We start from the raw sequence: 21,984 nt of genomic DNA, 5'->3' as shown, positions 1-21,984 counted from the left end.
TTTTTCACAATGAGAACAATCAACCATTGGAGTTATCTTCTCAGGGAAGTGGTGGACTGCCCAGTATTGGACAGTCTTAAGATTTGGCTGGACAGCATGTTGGGACATGTCATGCTTTGCTAGATGATCCTTGAGGTCCCTTCAGACCTGCTGCTCTATGCTTCTATGGTAACCTTAGCAGCAAGCACAGGAGAACATGGATGCATGTAAACATGTGACCTGCCGAGGAAAGCTCTTTCTTTGGGATCTGTTCAATCCTAAAGTCTGTAAGGAGAAGCGAGTTACTTAATGACATCTTGTGTTTGCTTTCTGTCATATATATGATGCAGTCTCCTCTGGACATTTCCTCTGTTGTGGTACGTCTGACGTTGAGGTTACCTTGATTTGTTCCCAGTCCAGTAGTTTTGAAATAGCAGTGTGGGAACAAGTCGTGTGGAATATGTGGTGAGGTTTTCTGTACGGGAAAGATAAGCCTTGATCCTCCTGCTTGGTCTTCAAGCAGTTGCCCTCATTTGGCAAGCTCTTGGAGCTGACCCTGTTTCCTATTGCAGTACATCTGGGTCACTGGAAAAATATGTGTTTAGGAGGAATGCATGAGGTAGGCAAACCAGCTTACATCATCCTCAGAGCTTGTCAGGCCTCGACTGCTTCCTAGCTTGTCCTGAATCTTGTTCAGGTGAATTCAGGTAACTCAGATGCTATTTTCATCCAGTTCATGCTCACAGAGAAGAATTAGGGCTCTTGAAAATTGTATTCTGAGTGTTTATCAGATTTGCACCAGGTGACATCAGGAGGAGGTAGGTCAGAACACTTGAATCATCTTTAATTCATGAAAGTAGGCTTTTAGAGCACTTCTGAAGTGTCAGTTACTTGTGATAGGAGTGCAGTATGTAGCTACTTGTATAGCCCACACCATAAGCCCTGCCTTTATAGTTGTATGTTAAAGTTCTGGGTATATCAAATGGTACATCAAAACTTGTGTTTTGATGTAAGGTATTTGTGTGCCTTCATGTTCTAGATAATAATGTGTGATACATGCTTACACTGGAACAATACCATGCAAATCCCATGTTCTTTGTTCACGTACTGTGGGTAGCATCAAAACTCACAAGCATTGGTGGGAGAGTTGCAAAACTTCCATCTCTGCCATTCTGGTACCTTGAGGTTTTTTGTGCTTATGTTATGTCATGCCATTGAATCAGTCCCATTTCCAACAGAACGTAAAAATAAAAATGGAGAGAGAAGGAAAGCAAAGGTGGTATGAGCTAAATAGAGTTCTGTAATTCTCAAAACTCACTGTTGTGAAGTAATGTAGAGAGGTTTTAATGATCAGATGTATTACTGGTTTACATGTCTCCCTTTTCTTGTACTGTGAAAGGAAAATGAAACCACTATAATTCCACTTCTACTAGTTTTTCTCTCCAATCTTTAATGTAAATCTTTTTCATATATGGAACATGAACCTTTGAATGAAAGAAATTGACCTCAGTCACAAAGTACTCTGTGCAGTGACTTTTTACCAGTAAGTTTCCCATCCTCCAAGAGGCAAGCATTCAACATACGCATCAGGTTGTTTCTACAACTGGATCAAACAGAATTCATATTCATGAGACTCTTCCCTCTTGGTGTACAGGTTGCTTTAGAAGGGCATAAGTTAACTTTGATTTTTCAGGACATTGGTTTTCTGTATTTTATAATTAATATGTTGAAAGCTCTGACCTAAGAAGAGGTGGTGGTGGATTTTTAATGGCTAAAAGAGTCAGGGAAAGAAGAACTTCTCTTGTTGCAGGAGGGAAAGTGCAAGAGAACTACATACTTGTATTTTAGCATACATTTGCACATCTGCAGAGTTCCAGAGCCATCCGGTGTTCCCTCTGCAATGCTGGTAGTTGTCTTTCCTCAGCCATTTCAAGAAGTTTGCTCTTCAGCCTTGTCCCAAGATTCCTTGATGCTGTTACCCAGTTCCTAGGATAGCACTGGGAGAGGCAGCAGCATAGGCAGGGTTTTGGAGGCTGCTGTTCCTTATCTATGCTGCAGAAGTACCATAAGAACAGATGTAAGTTAGTGGGCCATTGTCATTTGTTTAGTACTGGTGCTGTTAACACAGTTGTTTAAGCAATGATGTTAATAAAGAGCATCTTTCTGTGGGGAAGAGTGATGCAGGCAGGGCCTTGCAAGGGGATTTGACCTATTAGGAAGTACTGGTAAGAGCTATTAAAATGTCCTGAAAATACAAATAATGGTGAACAGAGATCTTGAATTCTGAGTCTTTAACAACACACAAAACCAGCAGTTCTTCGCATATTGTCTATTCAAGACATGTATTTTTCTGTGTGTTACCATGTCTTTACTTGCTGGAAGCTCTGCCCTTTGCTGAGGCAGCACAGAGATAGGTAAGGAAAACGAGCACTATGAGATTAACACAGCACACTCCATGCTTGAAGTGTTGTGTTAAAGTCACAGTAATGTTGTTAATTTGCTATAGCTAAAGGAGGTTTGGTACTAAGATACTAGGCAGTGGATCTGCTGACAAGGGACTCCAGTTGAAGACCTAGGAGTTCTCTACTGTTTCTATCCATGTAAAGTCTCTATGTATTGTCTTCCTCTACAGAAAGATCTAGTTGTTAATACAGCAAGTGCAGGAGAGGTTACTTCTGGTTAATTCACTTAGCTTTCAAAAATAATATTTCAGGTTGATACAGTTAATTATTACACACACACCCGGCCACCCCTCAACACAAATGTATTCACAGTCCTGATGAGATTTGCACAGAAGACTGCATTAAATTACCAGAAGTATTTTTAAGACCTGTTTTACTGCTGAAAATTCCCAGTTCCACAGTTAAGCAGTGCGATTATGCTACTTTGTCATTTAATTCCTCTTTGTTCTTTCTTTCCTTTGCTGATGTGTTCTGTAACAGAGTACCTTATAATAAAGCTACTTCTGTTGTTTCTCTGTGTTATGTTCATATGGAACCTCTAACCTGATCCTTGGTATCAAAATTGATACTCAAGTCTTCAGCTTGTTCTGTTTTGCCATGACTAAGTTTGTGTGTTTAAGTTGGAGATGACTGGGACAGCAAAATATGCATGAACAGGATAGGTAAAAATGTTAACACTGGCTTATGCTCTATGGATGATTAATATGTATTTTTAATCCCTTAATAGTTAGGAATTCACTAAGATCTAAGCAACAGTTCTAAAAGATGCAGGGTTTTTAAACTTTGTGTGTGTGTGTAGTTGCTGAGGGGTGAGTTTGGTTTCTTTAAATTTGCACTTGTTGGATTTTGCTGGGTAAGGGACTGGCGAGTTAATGGACTGCTTTAAATAATGATGCAGATGTCACTTTGAAATATCTCCGGATGAAAATATTGACTAGGCAGAATAATTATACCCATGTCCCCATTTATAATCAGAAAATGGCTCATGTTGGAGACCATATTAATTAATGTGACCTTAAACATATGTTTGACTCAGGTATTAGTGCACAAGTGCAAAGCCTGAAGGAAAAACAGTTTGGTAGCAGTTCACGCTCCCACTAAAGACATGTACTTAAAATGTCCACAACTTTCTCATCCCTCTTGGTTTCTCTGAGTGTTTTAATTGTACTTCGTGCTTCAAATCTATTTCTGATTCTTTTTTTTGTTTTTTCCTTCTCTTATTTTCTTTCAGAAAGATGAGGTGTACCTCAACCTGGTGCTGGACTATGTTCCTGAAACAGTATACAGAGTTGCCAGACATTATAGTCGGGCCAAACAGACACTCCCTATGATTTATGTCAAGGTAGGTAACTGATAGATGTCGTTAGGTGAAGAAGAACATGATAGGAATAAACTCTGTGGATACGTCTTTTCTGACATGGTTTTCTGAAGTTTTTAGGAGCATATACACTGTGAGGCAAGGGAAAAAAAAAGATATTAGAATGATTGTTATGGCAAAGGAAGGTAGAGGCTTAAAGCACTCTCTAAATCTTGGGCTTGGTGGGGGAGACTGAGTGTGAGGGGAGTTCTGGGGTCTTGAAGTAGCTTAGAGCCTGACACCAGCCAGATGAGCAGCTTCAGTTTCCTGAGGCAATGAAGACACAGTAGTACAATGGTCAGGAACCGAGAGAGGAGGTCAGGAAGAATAATGTTCTCTTATCTGTTGTATTCCCCTGGCATACGAGTAAGAGTTCATGTGCTTCCGTTGTGGGCATGAAAGTCATAGTTTTTTCCCCACTTGTAGCTTGTAATCACATTGTAGCCTCAAAACCTCACTAAGTTGTCTGGGTCTTCTGTTGTCTTTTACAAAATAGTTAATGAATAAAATTTCCTTCTTCTCAGTAAAAATGGGACCTATCTGGGTCTTGTAGTTCCATTTCATATAGTATGGTGACCACAGTCCACATGCTAGTGAATGATCACGTTTTCACATGGCATTAACTTGTTAACATGGCACCAAGGTAACATTAAATGGAAATAAGCAACAAATATTCCTGATTCGTATTGGTTCCTCCAGACTCCTTTTCAATAGTCTAATGCTTCACATGATGGTGGGGTTAAGAAAAAAACACAAATGTGATTGAGAAAGATGAAAGTTGTAGAGGTGAAAGCTACAAATAGTAATTATTCCAGTAACAAAGTGTTGTGCCACACCTGTATATACATAAGTTGTGAATGGCATGTCTCTGCACTAGACACCACTGGAGCCTGCTTTTGAGAAAGCACAGAATATCATCCAGTTTCTACTGCAAGATCACACTGGTCTGCTGATGAACAGTGTGTCTTCAGGTTATATGTACCCCAAAATCTGTTAGCTTAGCGTTTGATAAATTGTTCATATAACTTCTGTCAGCACTCTTGTCCTAATTGCTTTTCATTATGAGAACGTGGGAAAAACTGTCCTTACTTATTCTTTGAGAGAAAATTCTGCTTCAGCTCTTTAATCTTCCTGGATTCTTGGGACTTCCCATTCCAAGTAAACTGGAAGGCTGTTCTTACTTGTCTGGCAAAGCAAGCCTTTCTCATAATTCTGTATTTAAAAAGATCATGTTACATTGATGTCATTAAAGCTTTTGTAATTTCTGAGCCATCTTGGCTACACAGAGAGCAGATCGTACCTATTTGTTCACATGTGATTGGTACCTAGGCAGGCAGGGAGGTGCTTTCCCCAGGTAACAAAGAAACTGTTGAAGAAATGCAGGGAAGCTTTTCTAGTAATCTTCTGGTTAATTTTTATTTGTAACTTCTAACACGCTGGAAGAAATTCTTGGAGATGTTGGTTTTGCTGTGGGGAGATGAAAAACATACCTTCTAAATCCCGCATGTGTCAACTTGACTCCCCAAGGTAGAAGAGCAATCTTTTGCATTATTTTGCAATACGCTTGCACAATACATAGGTAACATCAGAAAACATGTTTGTTTGCTTTTCTTTGTGCAGAGTTGTGGGTTTTAGAAAAAAATACGAAAACTAAACACCTAGAGCCAAAATTCAAATGATTCTCCTCCCACTCCTCCTTTCACCGCCAAACAAACAACAAAAAACAAGGGAGAGAAAAAGTGTAAAGACAAAGATAGTGGTGGAAGTGTGGCAGACGTGACCTGATAACAGTATCTAGCAATTGCACCTGGTTTTACAGACCGTTAAAGGTGAACTGTGGAGAATGTGCTTACAAAAGGGAAGTGTGGAGGTGCATCTCCAGTTCGGTGTCCTGCCCGTAACTTGATTTTTAAATGGAACCTTGTGGGGGACACAACAAAGATAACAAATAACCAGGCAGCCTGCTGTCAACCTTGAAACAGGGCTTCCCCTGCCTTTATGATGGTATATGCTATATGGCCCTCATTGTATCCCGCATCTCTGTGTTCTTCATAGCCAAATGCGTGTAGGTCCAGCAGGTGGACATCCTCCCCTTGTCCTGTGGTCTTGCCATGTGTTGCTGTCTTGGCTTTGTAACATCTCCCCTTGCAGTGTGCATCCTTGCTAAGGAGTTAGAAAGGGGGAAGAAAAAACTTTCCCTCAGCATACTTGTTTGCTGTGCCTTGCATAAGATTATTCTGAACAGTTGGTTTTATCTGCCTTCTCTTTTTGCCCAGAGATTTGAAATTAGAATGAGTCTGTCCCTTCACCAAGAGAAACTGGGAGATTCACTCAAGAGCCAGGCTGAGACGCTACCATAGTCCTTGGGCAACATTTAGTATATTGTTAATAACTTCATCAACAGAAGGGTTTTCTTTGGTGGTTGGGGTTTTTTTAGTTGGGCATTTGGGTTTAATGGGGTTTTTAAGTTCTTCTTCAATAAGGTTAAATCCTTCCTTTCTGTGAAGAAGCTGGTTTAAAAAGCAAACTGAAACTTAGAAAGCAAACCATAACACTTATAAAGCAAACTGAAACACTTGTATGTTTTCTGTGACTACCATTATTTATAACTGTGGAAAGCTGCGCAATTACTCTTTTGTGAATTGTGCTCATTTTGGAAAAAGGGCAAAGGAACAAATTTGAACCATGTGTGTGGGTATGTGGCAAAGGATGGGTGAGCAAGGTATGCAAATACCTGATCATCTTCATAGCACTAACATGACTTCAGTAGGGTCGTCTTTTAGTGTGGGTTTTGGTTTTTTTTTTTTCTAGTAAGAGTTTATGTTAAAATAATTGTTTTGCCTGGTTTTGACTGGGGAAGCATGCCTTACGTGACGCTTCTTTGTTCCAGTTATACATGTATCAGCTGTTCCGGAGTTTAGCCTATATCCACTCCTTTGGGATCTGCCACCGGGATATAAAACCACAGAACCTCTTGCTGGACCCTGATACAGCTGTTCTAAAACTCTGCGACTTTGGAAGGTAAGTGCATCTGTGGCCTGAAACTTGGTGAAAAGAGCTTCCTTTAAAGTGAACCTGAGTACAACTTTGCAAAGCAATCCTCTGTGTTCCCCAGGAGGTCTTCATCTGTAGTTTTGGAAGAGAAAACTATTGATACTCTTGTTTTCCTCTCAAAATGAGTTCATCTGAGAGAGGGGGGAGAAAAGGATATCAAGACGTGGGGAATTTAAGTTCAAGCCTTTTATTTATGAAGGTATTAGAAAAATAAATACACTGTCACATAGGTGAAATACCGCACTGTGGAAAAATATAGCCAAATATTAGGGTGACGTGTTTGGGGAAGAAAGGACAGGCACATTGGCATAGTAACCTAAAAAGGCTAACGGTACACTTCATTAGTCTACTTGTATGTACACCAGTTGAATTAATATTTCAAATACCATAAAAGGCTCAAGATCAGAAACAACAATTCTGATTTAAGCTCTTAGTTAGTGGACTGTATCCTCATTTCCAGTGTCACATTTATTTCCAGTTTCTGTTCAAGTCAATCACTTTAGAGTCTGACCCCCATCTTAGAACTGATACAGAAATTTGGGGAGTCCACACTGAGACAGGAGACAGATTTCTCCCTGGGAAGGTTCTGTCTTCAGATTGTGATACAACTTTGCAGACTAAAATAAGTTAGGGCATATGTGTGAGAGGTCACAGAAGCTGCTGTTGCTAAATTAGTTTGCCCATACTGAGTGGGAATGTCAAATGGTGGTTATTCAAGCAGAGCATCGTGATGCCTCGTGGCTTGGGAATCTCCTCCCCAGCTCTACCTCACCATTGTTGGAATGAAATGGGAATCGTACTGAAACTCAAAAGTAACAATGCATAAAAAGGTGGTACTTCCTCTGTGTTAACACAGAAACAGTGGGAATTTGTTAATTGTAGCTTCTATATAGAAAGTGGAAAACTGAGACTTTTAAATACAGGCTAAATGGGTGGTGGGAGTCCTTCTTCCGTGAAGGCTGAGAGGAATGTCTGGAAGGTTGGATGTATGATCTGGCTGGCTTGCCACTCTGCTGGGTTTGGTGCTACTTAGTTGAATGTCTTATTTCTGAAAGCGCATATTTGCTTCCAGCTCCTTTCTGTCTAACACATGGGGTTAATTAAGAAAGAAGTATAATGTATTCATAGACTCATGTTCTGAATGTAGTGTGCTCTTGTGTTCCTTTATTCCTTTATTTACTTCCAAATAGCGGTTGGGCCAATATTGTAAGTTAGATCCTCTGTGGTTGATCTTTTTCAGTATAAATGAAGCCTTCATGTGAATTGTGGCACATTAACATGTGACTGCAATGGCAAAGTTGTTTTCCTATGTCTCCTCATAACACACTCCCTTAAACATCAAAGAGTTAGAATATTGTGATGGAATGTTCAAAACAAAACAAAACAAACCCCACTCTTAGTTCTGGTGAGTATCCAGAGCCTTTGAACCTTAAAAGGGAACTGTGTTTGATGAAACTGTATTCCGTCCTCTTTTTCTTTGTAAACAAACCTTTGTACCTGGCAAAAGACAACTGCCAGCCAAAAATCTGGATCTATTTATCACCTAATCTGTAGGCACAATTTCCTTGGCTAAGTCCTGTGTAAGGTAGCTACTTGGTGGATTGGATTGATTTCTTGGTAAATCATTTGGGTTTGTGGCTTTCATCAGCTTAGAAGAACATGGTACTTCAGTATTTAGGAACTGGAGTGGGTGAGGTGTGCCAAAGCAGCTTAATGTGGGTCTGCACTGCAATACTGTACAACTATTAAATACTTAAAGATTATTATTTTGTTTTCTTTACAGTGCAAAACAGCTGGTTCGTGGAGAACCTAATGTCTCATACATCTGCTCTCGGTACTACAGGGCACCAGAGTTGATCTTTGGAGCCACCGATTATACCTCCAGTATAGGTACGTATGTGTGTGTGTGTGTGTGTGTGTGTGTTAAAATCTATACCAACCACATGAGTTTGTATTCTGTAGTTAAGGGTTAACGTTTCCAGAGAACTTGGATATAATCCTCAGAGGCAGAATTTTATTGTAAATGGTCAGGTGGCACTTCTTAACGAAATACTCACATTTTGTAGACAGCTGCTGTGATTTCTATGCCTTTTTAGATTTCCATGTCAGTTACATTAGGAAAGGGGCTTTTTTAATGTATTAAGAGAAATCTGATTTCACACAAAAAAGAAAAAATCCAGGTAATTCTGCCATGTACGTCAGAAGTAGAGGGATCTCATAACCCTATGAGATCTCAAGCCAGAAAAGTACTTTGATGACTTAAAATAACTGTAAAGAATTATTATAGAAATATAGTCATTCTTGATATGCTGTGATTTAGACACATAATTCTGTGATGTTGCTTACTTGGGATTTAGCAAAGAGTTGTTAGTGGCAGAGAGGGTGAGGGGAAATGTGGCCTGATGATTGGCTTTAAACAGTCTTGCCAGCTTTAATGTATAGTGTACAGCAGTCTTGCTGATTTGACTTACTCTGTGAACTTCTACTGTCCTCAAGTTGTTAATTTTGACCATAAAGAAGACTACTTTCTAATACAGGGCACATAGCTGTGTCATGGAAATAACTAGGGAAGCTGGAAGTTTTGGCAGAGGACAGGGAACAGCCAGGTTTTCTTACAGTGGAGTCCTAAAACTGAATTGCAAAATGAAAAATCGTAAAACTTAGCAGCAGTGTATTGGGTGGTTGTGGGTAACTTCAGGTTTTTAGTCAAGATATTCCCCAGGCCCCTTCTGAGTGCTAGGGCTGAAGAGACAGGATTTGGCTCTCAAGTTGACCAGTATTATGCTAAGCTTTTACCTTGCTTATGGACCTGAGTCACTTAGGCAAGGTTTAATATGTTCAAAAGGATTTGAAGATCATGATTAAATCTTGGCAGACTATTGTTTATAACCAGTTAAAGTATGTTTAGAGTTTGTCTGTTCTAACTAGTGTTAGAGGCTGGCTGGCTCTTTCTGACTCCAGTTCTTTGAAAAAAAGAAGTGTTCCTGAAGACTTACCTTCTCTTGCTAGTGGGGTTTTTTCCATTAGTTATTCTTCAGTATGTATTGTAGCAACACTTGTGTGTCTCCCCGGTAGAAAAAAGGAGGCTGGGAAAAGTAATGGCACAATAAAGATAAAAGGGCAGAACTTACTTAATGGTGGGCTGCTGCCAAAAGTGAAAGCCCCAGCCCTACTCTTTCTTGCCTCTGAATACCCTAGCTCTCCCAGTTTACTGTTTAATACACCAATTCAACTTTGGCTGACAAGAGTCATTTGGTTAGGTTAATGTTCTGCTACATGAGTGAGTTGAATCAGCATTACTGTGTTGTCTGATAAGCAGCAGAGCCCAGGTAAAAGCAAAGTGAGAGGAAGGCAGCTGATCCTGGTCGACATCGTTTTGCCAGCTGAAAGCGAATAGATTGGCTCAGCTGCATTATCAGAATGCACTGAGACAACTTGTTCCAGGGGATAAGTGCATAAAAGAGTGCTTTAGGTGAGCACAAGCAACTGCTTTATAGATAAGCCTGTAAATTGCTCTTGCTCCAAAGGCATAATGACTTTAATCTTGCACTTTTTTGCAAAGCTTTTTTAAAGTTGCTCTTTCGGTTGTTGTTTTTCTGTTTTTCAGTTTTGCTCTTTCAGTTGTTTGGTTTTTTTCTTATCTGCTGGTCTCTAAAACAGCTATAATAAAAATAGGATTCTGAAGTGAAGAGTCCATTTTCCATTTGCCAAAAACATCATGAATTTCAGTCCATGTTCAGATTTTGTTGTGTTCCCTCCCAGAAAAACCCGATTCCCCCACTCAAGCCTAAAATTTGCACAAAATAGCTTGAAAGTGAGGTTCAGCAAGTATTCCTTCCTTCCTATCCTTTCCTCCCTCCTCTTCCTTCTCAAGAGAATCTTTGCCTTTGGGAGGTGAGAAGTACGAACATGTTATTACAAACTTTGCAGTTTTCCGGTGTTCTGCAATATGCTGGAGATTCTAGGGGTTTAGTTTTATGATGCTGCTATTTCCAGTGGTGTTAAATACCAGGATATTCCTTCATTCTTGTTAGGTAGGCAGCAATAGCGCTTAATGAGAACTCTTCCCCATTTCACATAGGATTGCTCATCCAAACGCAACCACCATTATTTCTACACCAACCAACAAGCACTGATAGGTTTCTTACAAGAGAGGGAGAGAAAGGAACATTTAATTATCAGTACTTTATTTATAGCTCAGAGTATAGGGAACTGTGAAACTCTTTAGTTTCCTGTCTTGAAAATATGGACATGCTTCTGTTCTCTAGTTGTTTTCTTCTGAATTGTTAATACAACACCTCTTTCCTGCTTTTGAGTCTCTTTCTTTGTATAAGAATCCACTTGTGTGTGGTAACAAAACCTGAGCTTACAAGTAAGGTATAGATCTTCACTCCGTTTAAATGTACTGTCTTAAATGTACATGAAAAATAAGTGAAGAATATGATGCCAGAGTGTTCTACGTAGAACTGTGTGTACATTATCTGCAAGGCATCCACTGTTTTCATAATGTTTTTGTTGTCTGCTAACATTACTGTGGGGCTTATGATTAATAACACTGCAGTATGGTAATTATTGAAAGTGTTTCTGAGCAAGAAGTGCTTTTTAAGCCTAGGCAGTGACACTGGGGTGGCCCAAGACTGACGGTACAGCCAGCTTGCATCATGACCCTTTCAGTAGTTAGTCATCTTGTTTAGCTCTTTAACCAGGACTTGCATTAGGCTGTCTCACTTCATCTAGGTTGTCTTTTAACACCTGAATTTGTCCTTGCAACGTAACTTGCTCTTCAATTAGCAGAAACTAAAGATGGTTCCAGGATGTGTCTTTTCATCCTGGATGTCACAACAGAACTGTCAACTGGCATTTAAATTCCAGGATCTTGATTATTTCATGAAAGTGCATGACTTAAATTTAACCCAAAAGGTCCCTTTAAAAATAACTCAGAGCCAGGGTAGTGTTTGTTGCACTTTCTGTCAAGTACTGCAATGGTGCAGCATTTAAATATACACAATAGTAAAAACAGCATCAAAACACATTTACTGCAGTTGATGCCTCTGTGTGTGCCATCTAGCAGACCTGGGACTCTTGTTAAAATAATGACCTGGGAAATGACTTATTCAAGTTCTTAAATAATCCCTGTTGCCAAATAGCTACAAATCCAGGCCCATAGCAGTTCTGTTGTCTACCTGCCTTACGACTTTAAGGATTTAAGAAGTGATTCAGAGCAGCCCTGCAGAGAAGGACTTGGGGGTATTGGTTGACGAGAAACTGATTGTGAACCATTTCAGTGTGCGCTTGAGCACAGAAACCACCCATGTGCTGGGCTGCATCAAAAGGAGCGTGAGCAGCAGGTTGAGAGAGGTGATCCTGCCCCTCTACTATGCTCTTGTGAGACCCCGCCTGCAGCACTGTGTGCAGTTCTGATGTCACCAACATAAGAAGGACATGGACCTGTTGGAGCAAGTCCAGAGGAGGCCACGAGGATGATCAGGGGCTGGAGCATCTCCCTTATGAAGACAGGCTGAGAAAGTTGGGGCTGTTCAGCCTGGAGAAGAGAAGCTGTGGGGAGACCTCAGAGCAGCTTCCAGTGTCTGAAGGGGCCTACAAGGATGTTGGAGAGGGACTCTTATCAGGGACTGTAGCGATAGGACAAGGGGTGATGGAGTCAAACTGAAACAGGGGAGGTTCAGGCTAAATATAAGAAAGAAGTTCTTTACTGTGAGGGTGCTGAGGCACTGGCACAGGGTGCCCAGAGAAGCTGTGGCTGCCCCATCCCCGGCAGTGTTCAAGGCCAGGGTGGACACAGGGGCTTGGAGCAACCTGGTCTAGTGGAAGGTGTCCCTGTTCGCGGCAGGTGGTTGGAACTGGATGAACTTTTAAGTTCCCTTCCAACCCAAACCACTCTGATTCTGTGATTTTTCAGTGGTTAGGCACAAGCATTCATGTCAATTGGTGCCTTCGTAGCTTGTGCTGTTGGGGCCTTCGTTCATGTTTGACTATGAATTCTACAAGCGCGTGCGTGTCCCTCAGGCTTGCTGGGCATGGCACACAGTTTTGTTCCAGCAGCTCATTTGCAGGAGGGATTTTTTTTGCAAACCAAGCCCTTCGGCAATCCCTTGGCAGCATTTTGGCTGGAGCTTCTTCCTTGTAGATCTGTGTGTGTGTTATGACATCCCACAGTACATTGCTAGCATGCTGCTGGCTGCACTGGTCATATGGGTGCTGCTGCCTGCTGGAAAAAACTATGGGATAGCTGCCCACATTCCCCTACAATGTTCTGGGACAAACATAGGCGCTGGAGCAGGGGTGGGTGCAGATGTTTCTGTTGCTACGTGATTTTCTGGTATAAAAAGAAGCTGCACAGTTAAGCTTTACATCCATAACGTGCATTTTTTTCCTAGGTTAGGGATGGGGCAAGGGAGGGCTCACTAGAACGTGGAACTGCTTCTGGCTAACAAAAGTCTGCTAGTCTCCGTGTGTTTCTCTGTCCCTGTGCTGGCGGGAGTTGAGAGCGTTCCAGAGGGAACATTTATAGCCACTGGCAGGGAAAGATTGATCTGCGTGGATGTATTGCTGGCTTTTCTTGGGGTGTCCAAAAATAGGTATCATGAAGTTATTCATTCACTTTCCTAGCAAGCACTGAGATGGAGGGAGAGAGTATTTCATCTCAGCAGTCTGGAGCAGAAGCTCCTCTGGAGGCGTGCATACTTGGGCTGTCTCAGAGTTTCTTGGGGAAGAACCATCACGAGGTGTGTTCAAAACCTGTCGCCAAACAGTGAAAAGGGTTTGTCTCTGTCTCGGATGGCAACTTCCAGTGCTGAAAATAAGCATGTGCATTAATTTTCTGAACTGTTCTGTCACTTGTCCTTGTAGTTTCATCTCTTCATTGCAGAATAGAGATACATGTGTGTAGCTTTTGTTCCAAACAATGGAACAAGCATGGCTTTCCAAGCATTTTCAGGTTTCAGCCTAATTCTATCTCCATGATCCGTGGTTGCTCAATATGCAGAACTTGCACCTATGTAGTATGTGTGCCCATAATCCAGAACTCTCTTCTTGTTCTGACACCCCAAAAAGTGTTCCATACAAGCAGCAGTAAAGAGCACTTTGGGCTCTGGCATTTGGTGACCTCCTAGGGCTGCTTTTCTGATTCCTGGTTTCTTCCCTGCTTTGTGTCTGCAGTTTCCAGAGCAGTAGCTTTGAGTTACCTCCAAAATAGCAAAATTCCATCAAGACCAAGGAATAATGAGACAGAGATAAATAGATGAGGGGAAAAAAAACATAGGTAAACGTGCCCAATAGTGTCAGATAAAGGAAAGGTTATAATTTGTACTAAAAAGATGAGAGCAGGCTCAAGTTTCTTTCTTCCCTTCTTTCCTTCCTTTTTCTTTCCATCCTTCTGTCTGAAGTAAGCTTATTTGAAGGCTGCTTTTGGCTGGCCATTGCATTTACTGTCCATATTATTTAGACTATGTCTCACCAAAGGTATGGAGAAAGTAGCCTTGCCTACTTTCTTTAGCTTAAAATTAATAGGTTTCAGCATTTTTTCCTAAAATTTCACATTGTTCCAACTAGTTTGGCTTGAGGATGATTTGTTGATTTGTTTTCAATCAACAAATCATTGTTTAAAGTTCTCTCTTACCTTGTTTAAAACTAGTTTAAAGCACATGAATGATAGTCATATTTTGCCGTAATTAAATTGCACATATTAAAAAGAAATAGTTCAGAACCATGGGAGCAGGTAGTTGGACTACAAGCTTGCTCTGAGAGATTATTAACCTATAATAGTTTTAGCTGTGACTGTGCTAAGGCAGAAGAGGGTCTGGGAAGGAGCTATCAAAAACTGATATGAGTTACCTTATCACTTCTTTTAAGTAATGAGTCTTTAAATATAGAATGTACTACATCGTTTATGTCAAGCTTGAGAAAAATGTTACCATCCTGTAGCCAAATTTTAGTCCTTTTAAAGCCGATGGCATAAATTCCATCAAGTTCCAGCAGAGCTGAAATTTCCCAGTTTCTTCCTTACTCTACATAGCTCACCAGAGGTGTAGAAACACCTATGCAAATGGTGTTTTGTTGCTATCCCTGCTTGGAGCTGCTGCAGTTAGCCTCTGCTCTCTGGCGTTTGTTGAGGATGCTTCAGGGGTTTGTTCACTTCCTTGCCCAGGGAACATTGCCCAAGTCCTAATTAGGAAATTGGTGAAATTACACTCCTGGAAAAAAAGGTGGGAGTTTTAGAATGCCCATAGCTTATTTCAGTGTGCACTCAAAGTGTTAGCAAGGAAAATTAAGTAGACTTTTAATAAGGAGTTAGGTTACCTGATTTGGAAGGTGTCACTGCACAAGGAAAAACTACATAGGTTTCCAGTGGATGAGTTGTAAGTTTGATGGATTAAACCCATCGCAAATGCAGCAAGTATTCCTCAGACATCCTTGCCTCAATCTTCATTACCTGCATTCTGTCTTTTTCTCCTCTGTCTCCCTGTGATGCCCTCAGCTGTCTCATGTACCCTCTGCTGTTTCTGCTTGGCCTTCTTGCTTGAGCAAGGACCTGCGCATCCTTCAGCTTGTTGGCAGCTGCAGTTTGGCAGGGTGGGGGGCAAACCTGGCATATCCCACAGGGATGAGCCCTCCTCTCCTCAGCAGCAACACTGATGCACGCTCTCCCTGCTGTTTTTACAAAACTGCAGTAATGGATTCGAGTCTTCGGCCTTTCAGACTTGACTGAAATTGACTGGGGGAGTGCAAAGGCATTTAGGGAGCCTGGGAAGGGATAAGCCAACAGAAAGCCAACTTCATGGAGCAGCCAGACCAGAAGGTCATTTAAAACAGTTTTAAAAAGCCGCAGTCTAATTTGAAAAGACTCATGCTAGCATATCAACATTTCTAGAGGGAGTGAGTTGTGAATGCTGACTTATACCAGCCCAGCGCTGACACTGAGAGTATGTGCTGACAAATATTTTTCCTTCCCATATGTTGTTTCTTTTTCAGTGCAAAATAAGGATTGAAGTTGTAAATAATCATTATAGCTCTGGGGTACCATTTGTTTTGTATACTTGGTGTAAAGGACTTTGCTTTTTCCAGTCCCTTTAAGGTGCTTTTAGATAGACTTCTGAATTACAGTACTCTGCCTGCTTAGTACACTTAATTTGTTTCTTCAGTACTTCAGATGAAATCTGTGCTACCTGTTGAACTGTTGTGTGATTTCCTATAAACTCACTGTGCATGGGATGACATAAAAAGTGATTCTTTGCTTCATGTTTTTGTTGTGCGTGTTGCTCCAGCAGCAGGGGCTATCAGGGAGGAATGTTGTTTAGCAGTTGGATGCAATTGAATGTTGTTTCGTTGTCCGAAAGAGGTTGTGTCAGTGGCCATATTAGCTTTTATTAAATATGACTAAAAGATCAGAAAGTGTAATCTGGTCTGTTTGCTTTTTTGATATTCAAGACTCAAACTTTGCATTATTTCTGGCTGCTGTATTATAGGTAGTTTTAGGATAAACCCTGATGAGATGTTTGTACTAAGGCACTAGTAGCCTTAAGAAAGTAAGCTGCAGTTATGAGCAGTGCTTTTTGTTCACTGTATGTTCCAATTGAACCATGCCTTTCTTGAGAAATGGGGAAGGTATTTTTGCATAGTCCCTCTCTCTTTCATTTAGAAATGGGAGAAGGAAAAGTCTGTTTTAACAGATTATTTTGTTATCAATCTTGATATCCTGAAAGTTTGGTGGTGTATTATTATTGTTGTTGTTATTTGCATCAATCTCTAATGGTTATGACAAAGTCATAATAGACTGTTTAGAGAACTGTCAGAGACATTTTCCTTACACAGGCCTTCAACCGTAACTGACAGTGTTATGTGAATCCTGCTTCCCAGTGGCATAGTTTAAATACAGTAGAGGAGTAAGGATCTCTGTCATAGTGTGAGTTACCTCAGGCTGGAACAGGCCTCAGGAGGTAAATTGTCTGGGTTTTGAGTGGTGATGCTACTGTTGTTTTGTGGGGGAAGGTTAGCTCTAAAAGTAGGCAAGGATTCCAAATGGAATCAAAGAAAGATGGGTGGAGGGGGACTGGTTTTGTTCTTTTCTCATTGGGGCATTACAGTATTGTAGGCTTTACAAATCTTCCATTAAACTGATGGCTTGTTTGAGATTGGATTTTAGTGTAAGGCTTCAGATGTATATTGAACAGATGATGACTTTTTAGAAAGCCTAATAGTCAACCTGGTTTTAGAGAAGCAGTTATCTCTGCATCTAGGGGCGATACTTTTGCTGTGTTGAGCAGCTTGAGCATCAGTATTTAGCATGCAGTTCCAGCAGATTCTCACAAACATCTGCTGTGCAGCGTTTACTGCATTTGCTTCATTAGATTTTTCATTCAAATGAACCGTTTTTCAAAAATAAAATGCTATATTCTGTAGTACATTTAGATACATTCTTAAGTTGCTGTTATGGTATGTAATGGTCTTATTTTTATGTAAGATATACCTGTAATTGTTAATGCAAATTTTCTTCATGTAGAGGACTAGCTGCTAATGACTACTTGTGGCTTTTGGTGCATGTATGAACATTAGTTGATGGCTTCTTTTGTGGATGCTGTTGACCTGATCTAGACTTGTACTTCTGCTATCCAGCCAACCCCGCAAATGGAATTAGCATAAAGATTAGGTTTTAGTGTGACTGAGTTACAGAGGCTGTCTCCGGATCATGTACTGCAGGATACAAGTGATACTTGCAGCACTGGTTCATCTGCTGCTTGTATACATGCTTTCAGTATATGGATGAAAAATTGAGTCTATTCAGCAGTCAGAAACAGTAAAAACCAGCCATTGTCTGAGCAGTGATCTAAAAACAACACAGGGTTTGGGAAAATTCCTAATTTTCAGATGGCAGATGTTCTCACGTCTTTTTGCTACATGTGTAAGTTTTCATGTCAATACATTATGGCACTTAACATTCCTTCCCAGTCCTCTTTGTCTCATGGTTTGATTTCTAAGACTGCTCACTGTTGCTTTATGCTAGGTATCTGTTTTCTAGATAGGCATTTAGGAGAGGAATGTTTTTTATTTTTAACTGTGTTAAATACTCTATTAAACATGGCAAAGAATAAAGTAAGCTTAAAATTGCTGGGGTTTATATAAATTGCCTAATACGTACCTTTTACTGACCTTTTACTGATATCTTTCCCTTCCCTCTACTTTCCCTTTTTTAGATGTGTGGTCAGCAGGCTGTGTATTGGCTGAACTGTTACTAGGACAACCAATCTTTCCAGGTGACAGTGGTGTGGATCAGTTGGTGGAAATAATCAAGGTACGGAATTTTAAGTGTTGTTTCAATTGCATTATTCCTTGGGAATCAGCATGAAAGCATGCGTTGTTACAAACTTGTCAACATACTTACTCTGTCACCATTGTACATTGTACCATTGTGCTGTATGTAAACCATGTTTGAGAACACTACTTAGCTTCTTTTGAGAACTTGATGATCTTTCTTTGCACCTCTTGCAGTCATGCGTAATGATATATCATCTTTTAACTATATAGGGTTTTTTTCTCTCTTAAAGGGTTGCACTTCCAGTGTCCTTGGAAATAGTGCTTGCATACTGAGCCAATATTTGTTAATGTGTGATTTTAATTCTTTAAGAATCTGGTTCTCCTTCCCTTGTTGCATGCAGTTGGTACTTGGCTTTGAAAACAGTATTATTAAATCTCCTTGTGCCAGGTATGTAGCCTTCTTCTCTTCTTTTCCTTCCTTCCTTCCAGCTCTTGGAGGTGAAAGGTGATACAGGGCACTTCTTTATGCAGATGGAGAATTGGGAAATTTAGGGCAAAGAGATCTTCCACCTTTAAAGAGTCTTGTTTTTCAAGTGAAAAAGACCTAATGTTTCAGAATACGTAACGTTTGTGTATCACTTATGTCTGAACACATCTTGATTGTTTCATTTGGTGAGCTGTGAATATTCTCTGATTCTCAAATTAGAGGCATGGAAGACTAATTCATAGCTTAAAAGATTGGTGCCTGACTTTGCAGCACCCTGGTCTCCCCACCTCCTTCAACTTCTACAATGAAGGAAAAAAGGTTTCTGGAGAGCACAGTATGGTTTTCATCTGAATCCATACTATGCACTTAATAAGATGGGAGTAGCAGGGTAAGATGTGTGCACGTGCTATTTGGCTTTATTGATTTCATCACCACAGGGGGACTGTATTGAGAGAATTTCCTTCTTGGTTTTGCCACTTAACTGCTATCTCGATGCATGTATCTGTGTGTGGCATGCGTGGAAAACCCTCACAAAAACAAACTGTGAGTGGAAGAGTAGAACTTCCTACTTGTGTCTATGTTACTAGAGGAGCTGCTGGTGTCTTTGTAGCTGTCCTAACAGTGCATGACACCAACCAACACCAACTGGTCATTCCTACTGATTGGAGGGCATGGGCTGGTGAGGCTCAGTGTTTCTGTGGCCTGCTCTGTGTTCTCAGTGGGGCATGCTCTGACCTTTCTAGGCTTTTGCCATATATCCTCCACCCTTTGACAATGTAAACCTAGCTTTTTTTACAGCAACAAGGTTTCTGTCTATCCCGCTGGAAATCCTCCAGTCAACAACTTTCCTCCAGTGGTTCCATGTCTTGCACCTACTTCTGTGAATTTCTTGATTTCTTATTACTGCCTTTCTGTCCAGTGTATGCTCAGCATATCCAAGTTGGGTCAGTTTATGTAGGAAATATTAGTGGAAAACTAGAGCTGCTCTCAGAAGTAGGGCTGATGATGGCCTAAGTGACATTTTTACCCTTTTGAGAAGTGTCTTGGAGCAGTGTCCTGCTTTCTGCTACGCTGCTTTTGCAAGATGTGAGGTGGTCCCTGTGAACACTTCGGATGGCCAGAGTTCCTCAGGAGTTTGTGCAGTAATCTGTGGTGTTTGCCTTCCAACATGTTCCAGAAGTCCTGTTTTGCTTCTTTATTAATCTCTGCAATCTTGAGGAATTAGATCCAGTAAGTTTTTTGTAATTACAATTGTTTATATAATGGTGACATTCCTGAAGTCATTCTGTGGCTTGATCAGAAATGTGAGAGTAGAGAGGACTTACCAACAAAACCATAGTGCTCTGCCCTACCACTGCTTTGATTTTCACAATGTGGAAGTAAAATAATCAGGAACTGGATGTCCTCTCATTATTGACATGCTTGCCAAGCAAAGACTGTGGTTGGGTTCAAAGTTTGCCAGAAGCTGTTATCGGTTAGATCTTCTTCTGTGATGGGGTCAAGCGTTGGTGGATAAGGGAAGAGCTACTGACGTCATCTACCTGGACTTGTGCAAGGCATTTGACACTGTCCTGCACAACATCCTTGTCTCTGAACTGGAGGGGCATGGATTTGGTGGACGGACCACCTGGTAAATAAGGAATTGGCTGGATGGCTGCACACAGAGTTGTGATCAATGGCTTGATGACCAAGTGGAGATCAGTTCCTCAGGGACCTGTTCCTATTGGGACCGATCCTATCGCATTTAAAAAAGCATTTAAAAAAATGCTTTTACAGATGGTGACCACCTCTTCCATTTCCTGCCATAGAATACTACTATTTAAAGCTTTTAATGTTACACAGGCTTATTTTAATGCAAGCTGGCTGTAGGAGAAGCAGAGCTGTTGGATCCGGGAGTTGTAGTACGGCAATGAACTTTGTAGAAGGTTGGAGGCTGGAACCTGCGAGCTGCTGTTTGACTATTTTGGAGTCATGCTTTTCAGATACTTTCCTTGGAACTGAAACTGAAGGGCAGAGAAGATGCAGCAAACTCCCCAAAACAGCTGTAGTAAAATATTTATCCACGCATTTGGAAACACATGATTTTCATGCCTTAAATTTACTTGATTCCACTGCAGGAGAGGCCAGTTTAGAATCTGTTCTCTTGCTTCCTGTCAATTCAGGGTGACTGAGTCAGTCACTTTCATAGAACTTGAGCCAACATAAATTTTCCAATTGTCTCTTCAGTTGCTTACTCAGCTTTGATTATTCAGAATTCATTTCACAACACAGCACTTGGATGTTACACCTGAGTATGGAGATTTTGCGTTAGGCTGGAGAATAACTTCCAAATGCCATCACATTAAACTAGTCCTTCCTTCTCATGCAGTTCTTGGTGACATCCCCTTGGTAGCTGTGTTCTATGAAGACAGAATTCTTGGTCTGTGTCAGTTGGTATGGCTTGTCTTTCCTGCAGGCTGCATGCCTAACATAGAATCATAGAATAGTTAGGGTCGGAAAGGACCTTAAGATCATCTAGTTCCAACCCCCTGCCATGAGCAGGGATGCCACACACTGAACTATGTTGCCCAAGGCTCTGTCCAACCTGCACAGTCCCTTGCAGCATCAGAAGCATTTTTGGCTTTTGTCAGATTTTGAATCACTTTCAACAGTCTTCATGTAGTTTAATTTCAAACAGTCTTGCAAGATCTTCTCCATCCAGTTGTACCCAGAGCTTCTCCAGGCCTATGGATATTAATGCAAACTGCTCTGAAAAACTGTGCCCCTGTAGAACCACAGCATCATGTTCATGTGAATCAAGACAGAGTCTGCTTCTTAGCTTCTTTTTCTCATACTCTTACTTCTTTAAAGACAGCCTTTCCAGATGTTCTCAGTCTGGCTGGGAGAGATTGATCTTTGACCACTTACCCTGACACGATGATACTCGATATGGGGAAATACTGTCTTGGAGCTCCATCTGAAGAAATAATATAACCCAAGCGCATTCTTCTTGAATACTTACGCTGTTACAGGAGAGAAATCATGTGCTGTGTTTTTTCTGAAGTTTGATCTCGAATGGTGACTCTTCCTCCTGATTTTTAGCTCTTGCTAGCTATTCCAATGTTAGGTTATCCCACTGCTGGGAATATCTCAAGTGGCTAACCCAGTACATTCATTAAAATTCATGCCTCTCCTGGCTTTTCAGTGACATCCCCTTCAGAAGTATGCTCAGTTGAGCTGAATGCAGCTGGAAAAAAGGATCTCTTTGGCCACGAGAGGGTTTTTTTGACAGGCAGTCAGGGCAGACTCCTTCATAAATCTCCTACCTTGTGCACACAGCTTGCAGTGCAGCAGGGGTGTCTGCAGGCCTGCCATGCCCCCTGTGAAAGCTTGGG

The 21,984-nt window shown here is 41.0% G+C and overlaps 1 protein-coding gene across 1 annotated transcript in view; it reads left to right on the top strand.

Annotated features, from left to right (window-relative positions):
* LOC104409483 (glycogen synthase kinase-3 beta) overlaps positions 1-21,984 on the top strand; it is a 90,249-nt gene that overhangs the window by 36,044 nt on the left and 32,221 nt on the right. Inside the window, exons 4-7 of the mRNA XM_010019359.1 lie at positions 3,673-3,783; positions 6,689-6,819; positions 8,636-8,742; positions 18,063-18,160. Of these exons, the coding sequence (XP_010017661.1) occupies positions 3,673-3,783; positions 6,689-6,819; positions 8,636-8,742; positions 18,063-18,160 (447 nt within the window). The remainder of the gene's footprint in view (positions 1-3,672; positions 3,784-6,688; positions 6,820-8,635; positions 8,743-18,062; positions 18,161-21,984) is intronic.

The sequence above is a fragment of the Nestor notabilis genome, unplaced genomic scaffold, assembly GCF_000696875.1.
Source record: "Nestor notabilis isolate BGI_N333 unplaced genomic scaffold, ASM69687v1 scaffold2498, whole genome shotgun sequence".
In the NCBI taxonomy this organism is placed as follows: Eukaryota; Metazoa; Chordata; class Aves; order Psittaciformes; family Psittacidae; genus Nestor; species Nestor notabilis.
This window is presented reverse-complemented; position numbering and strand designations above follow the sequence as displayed.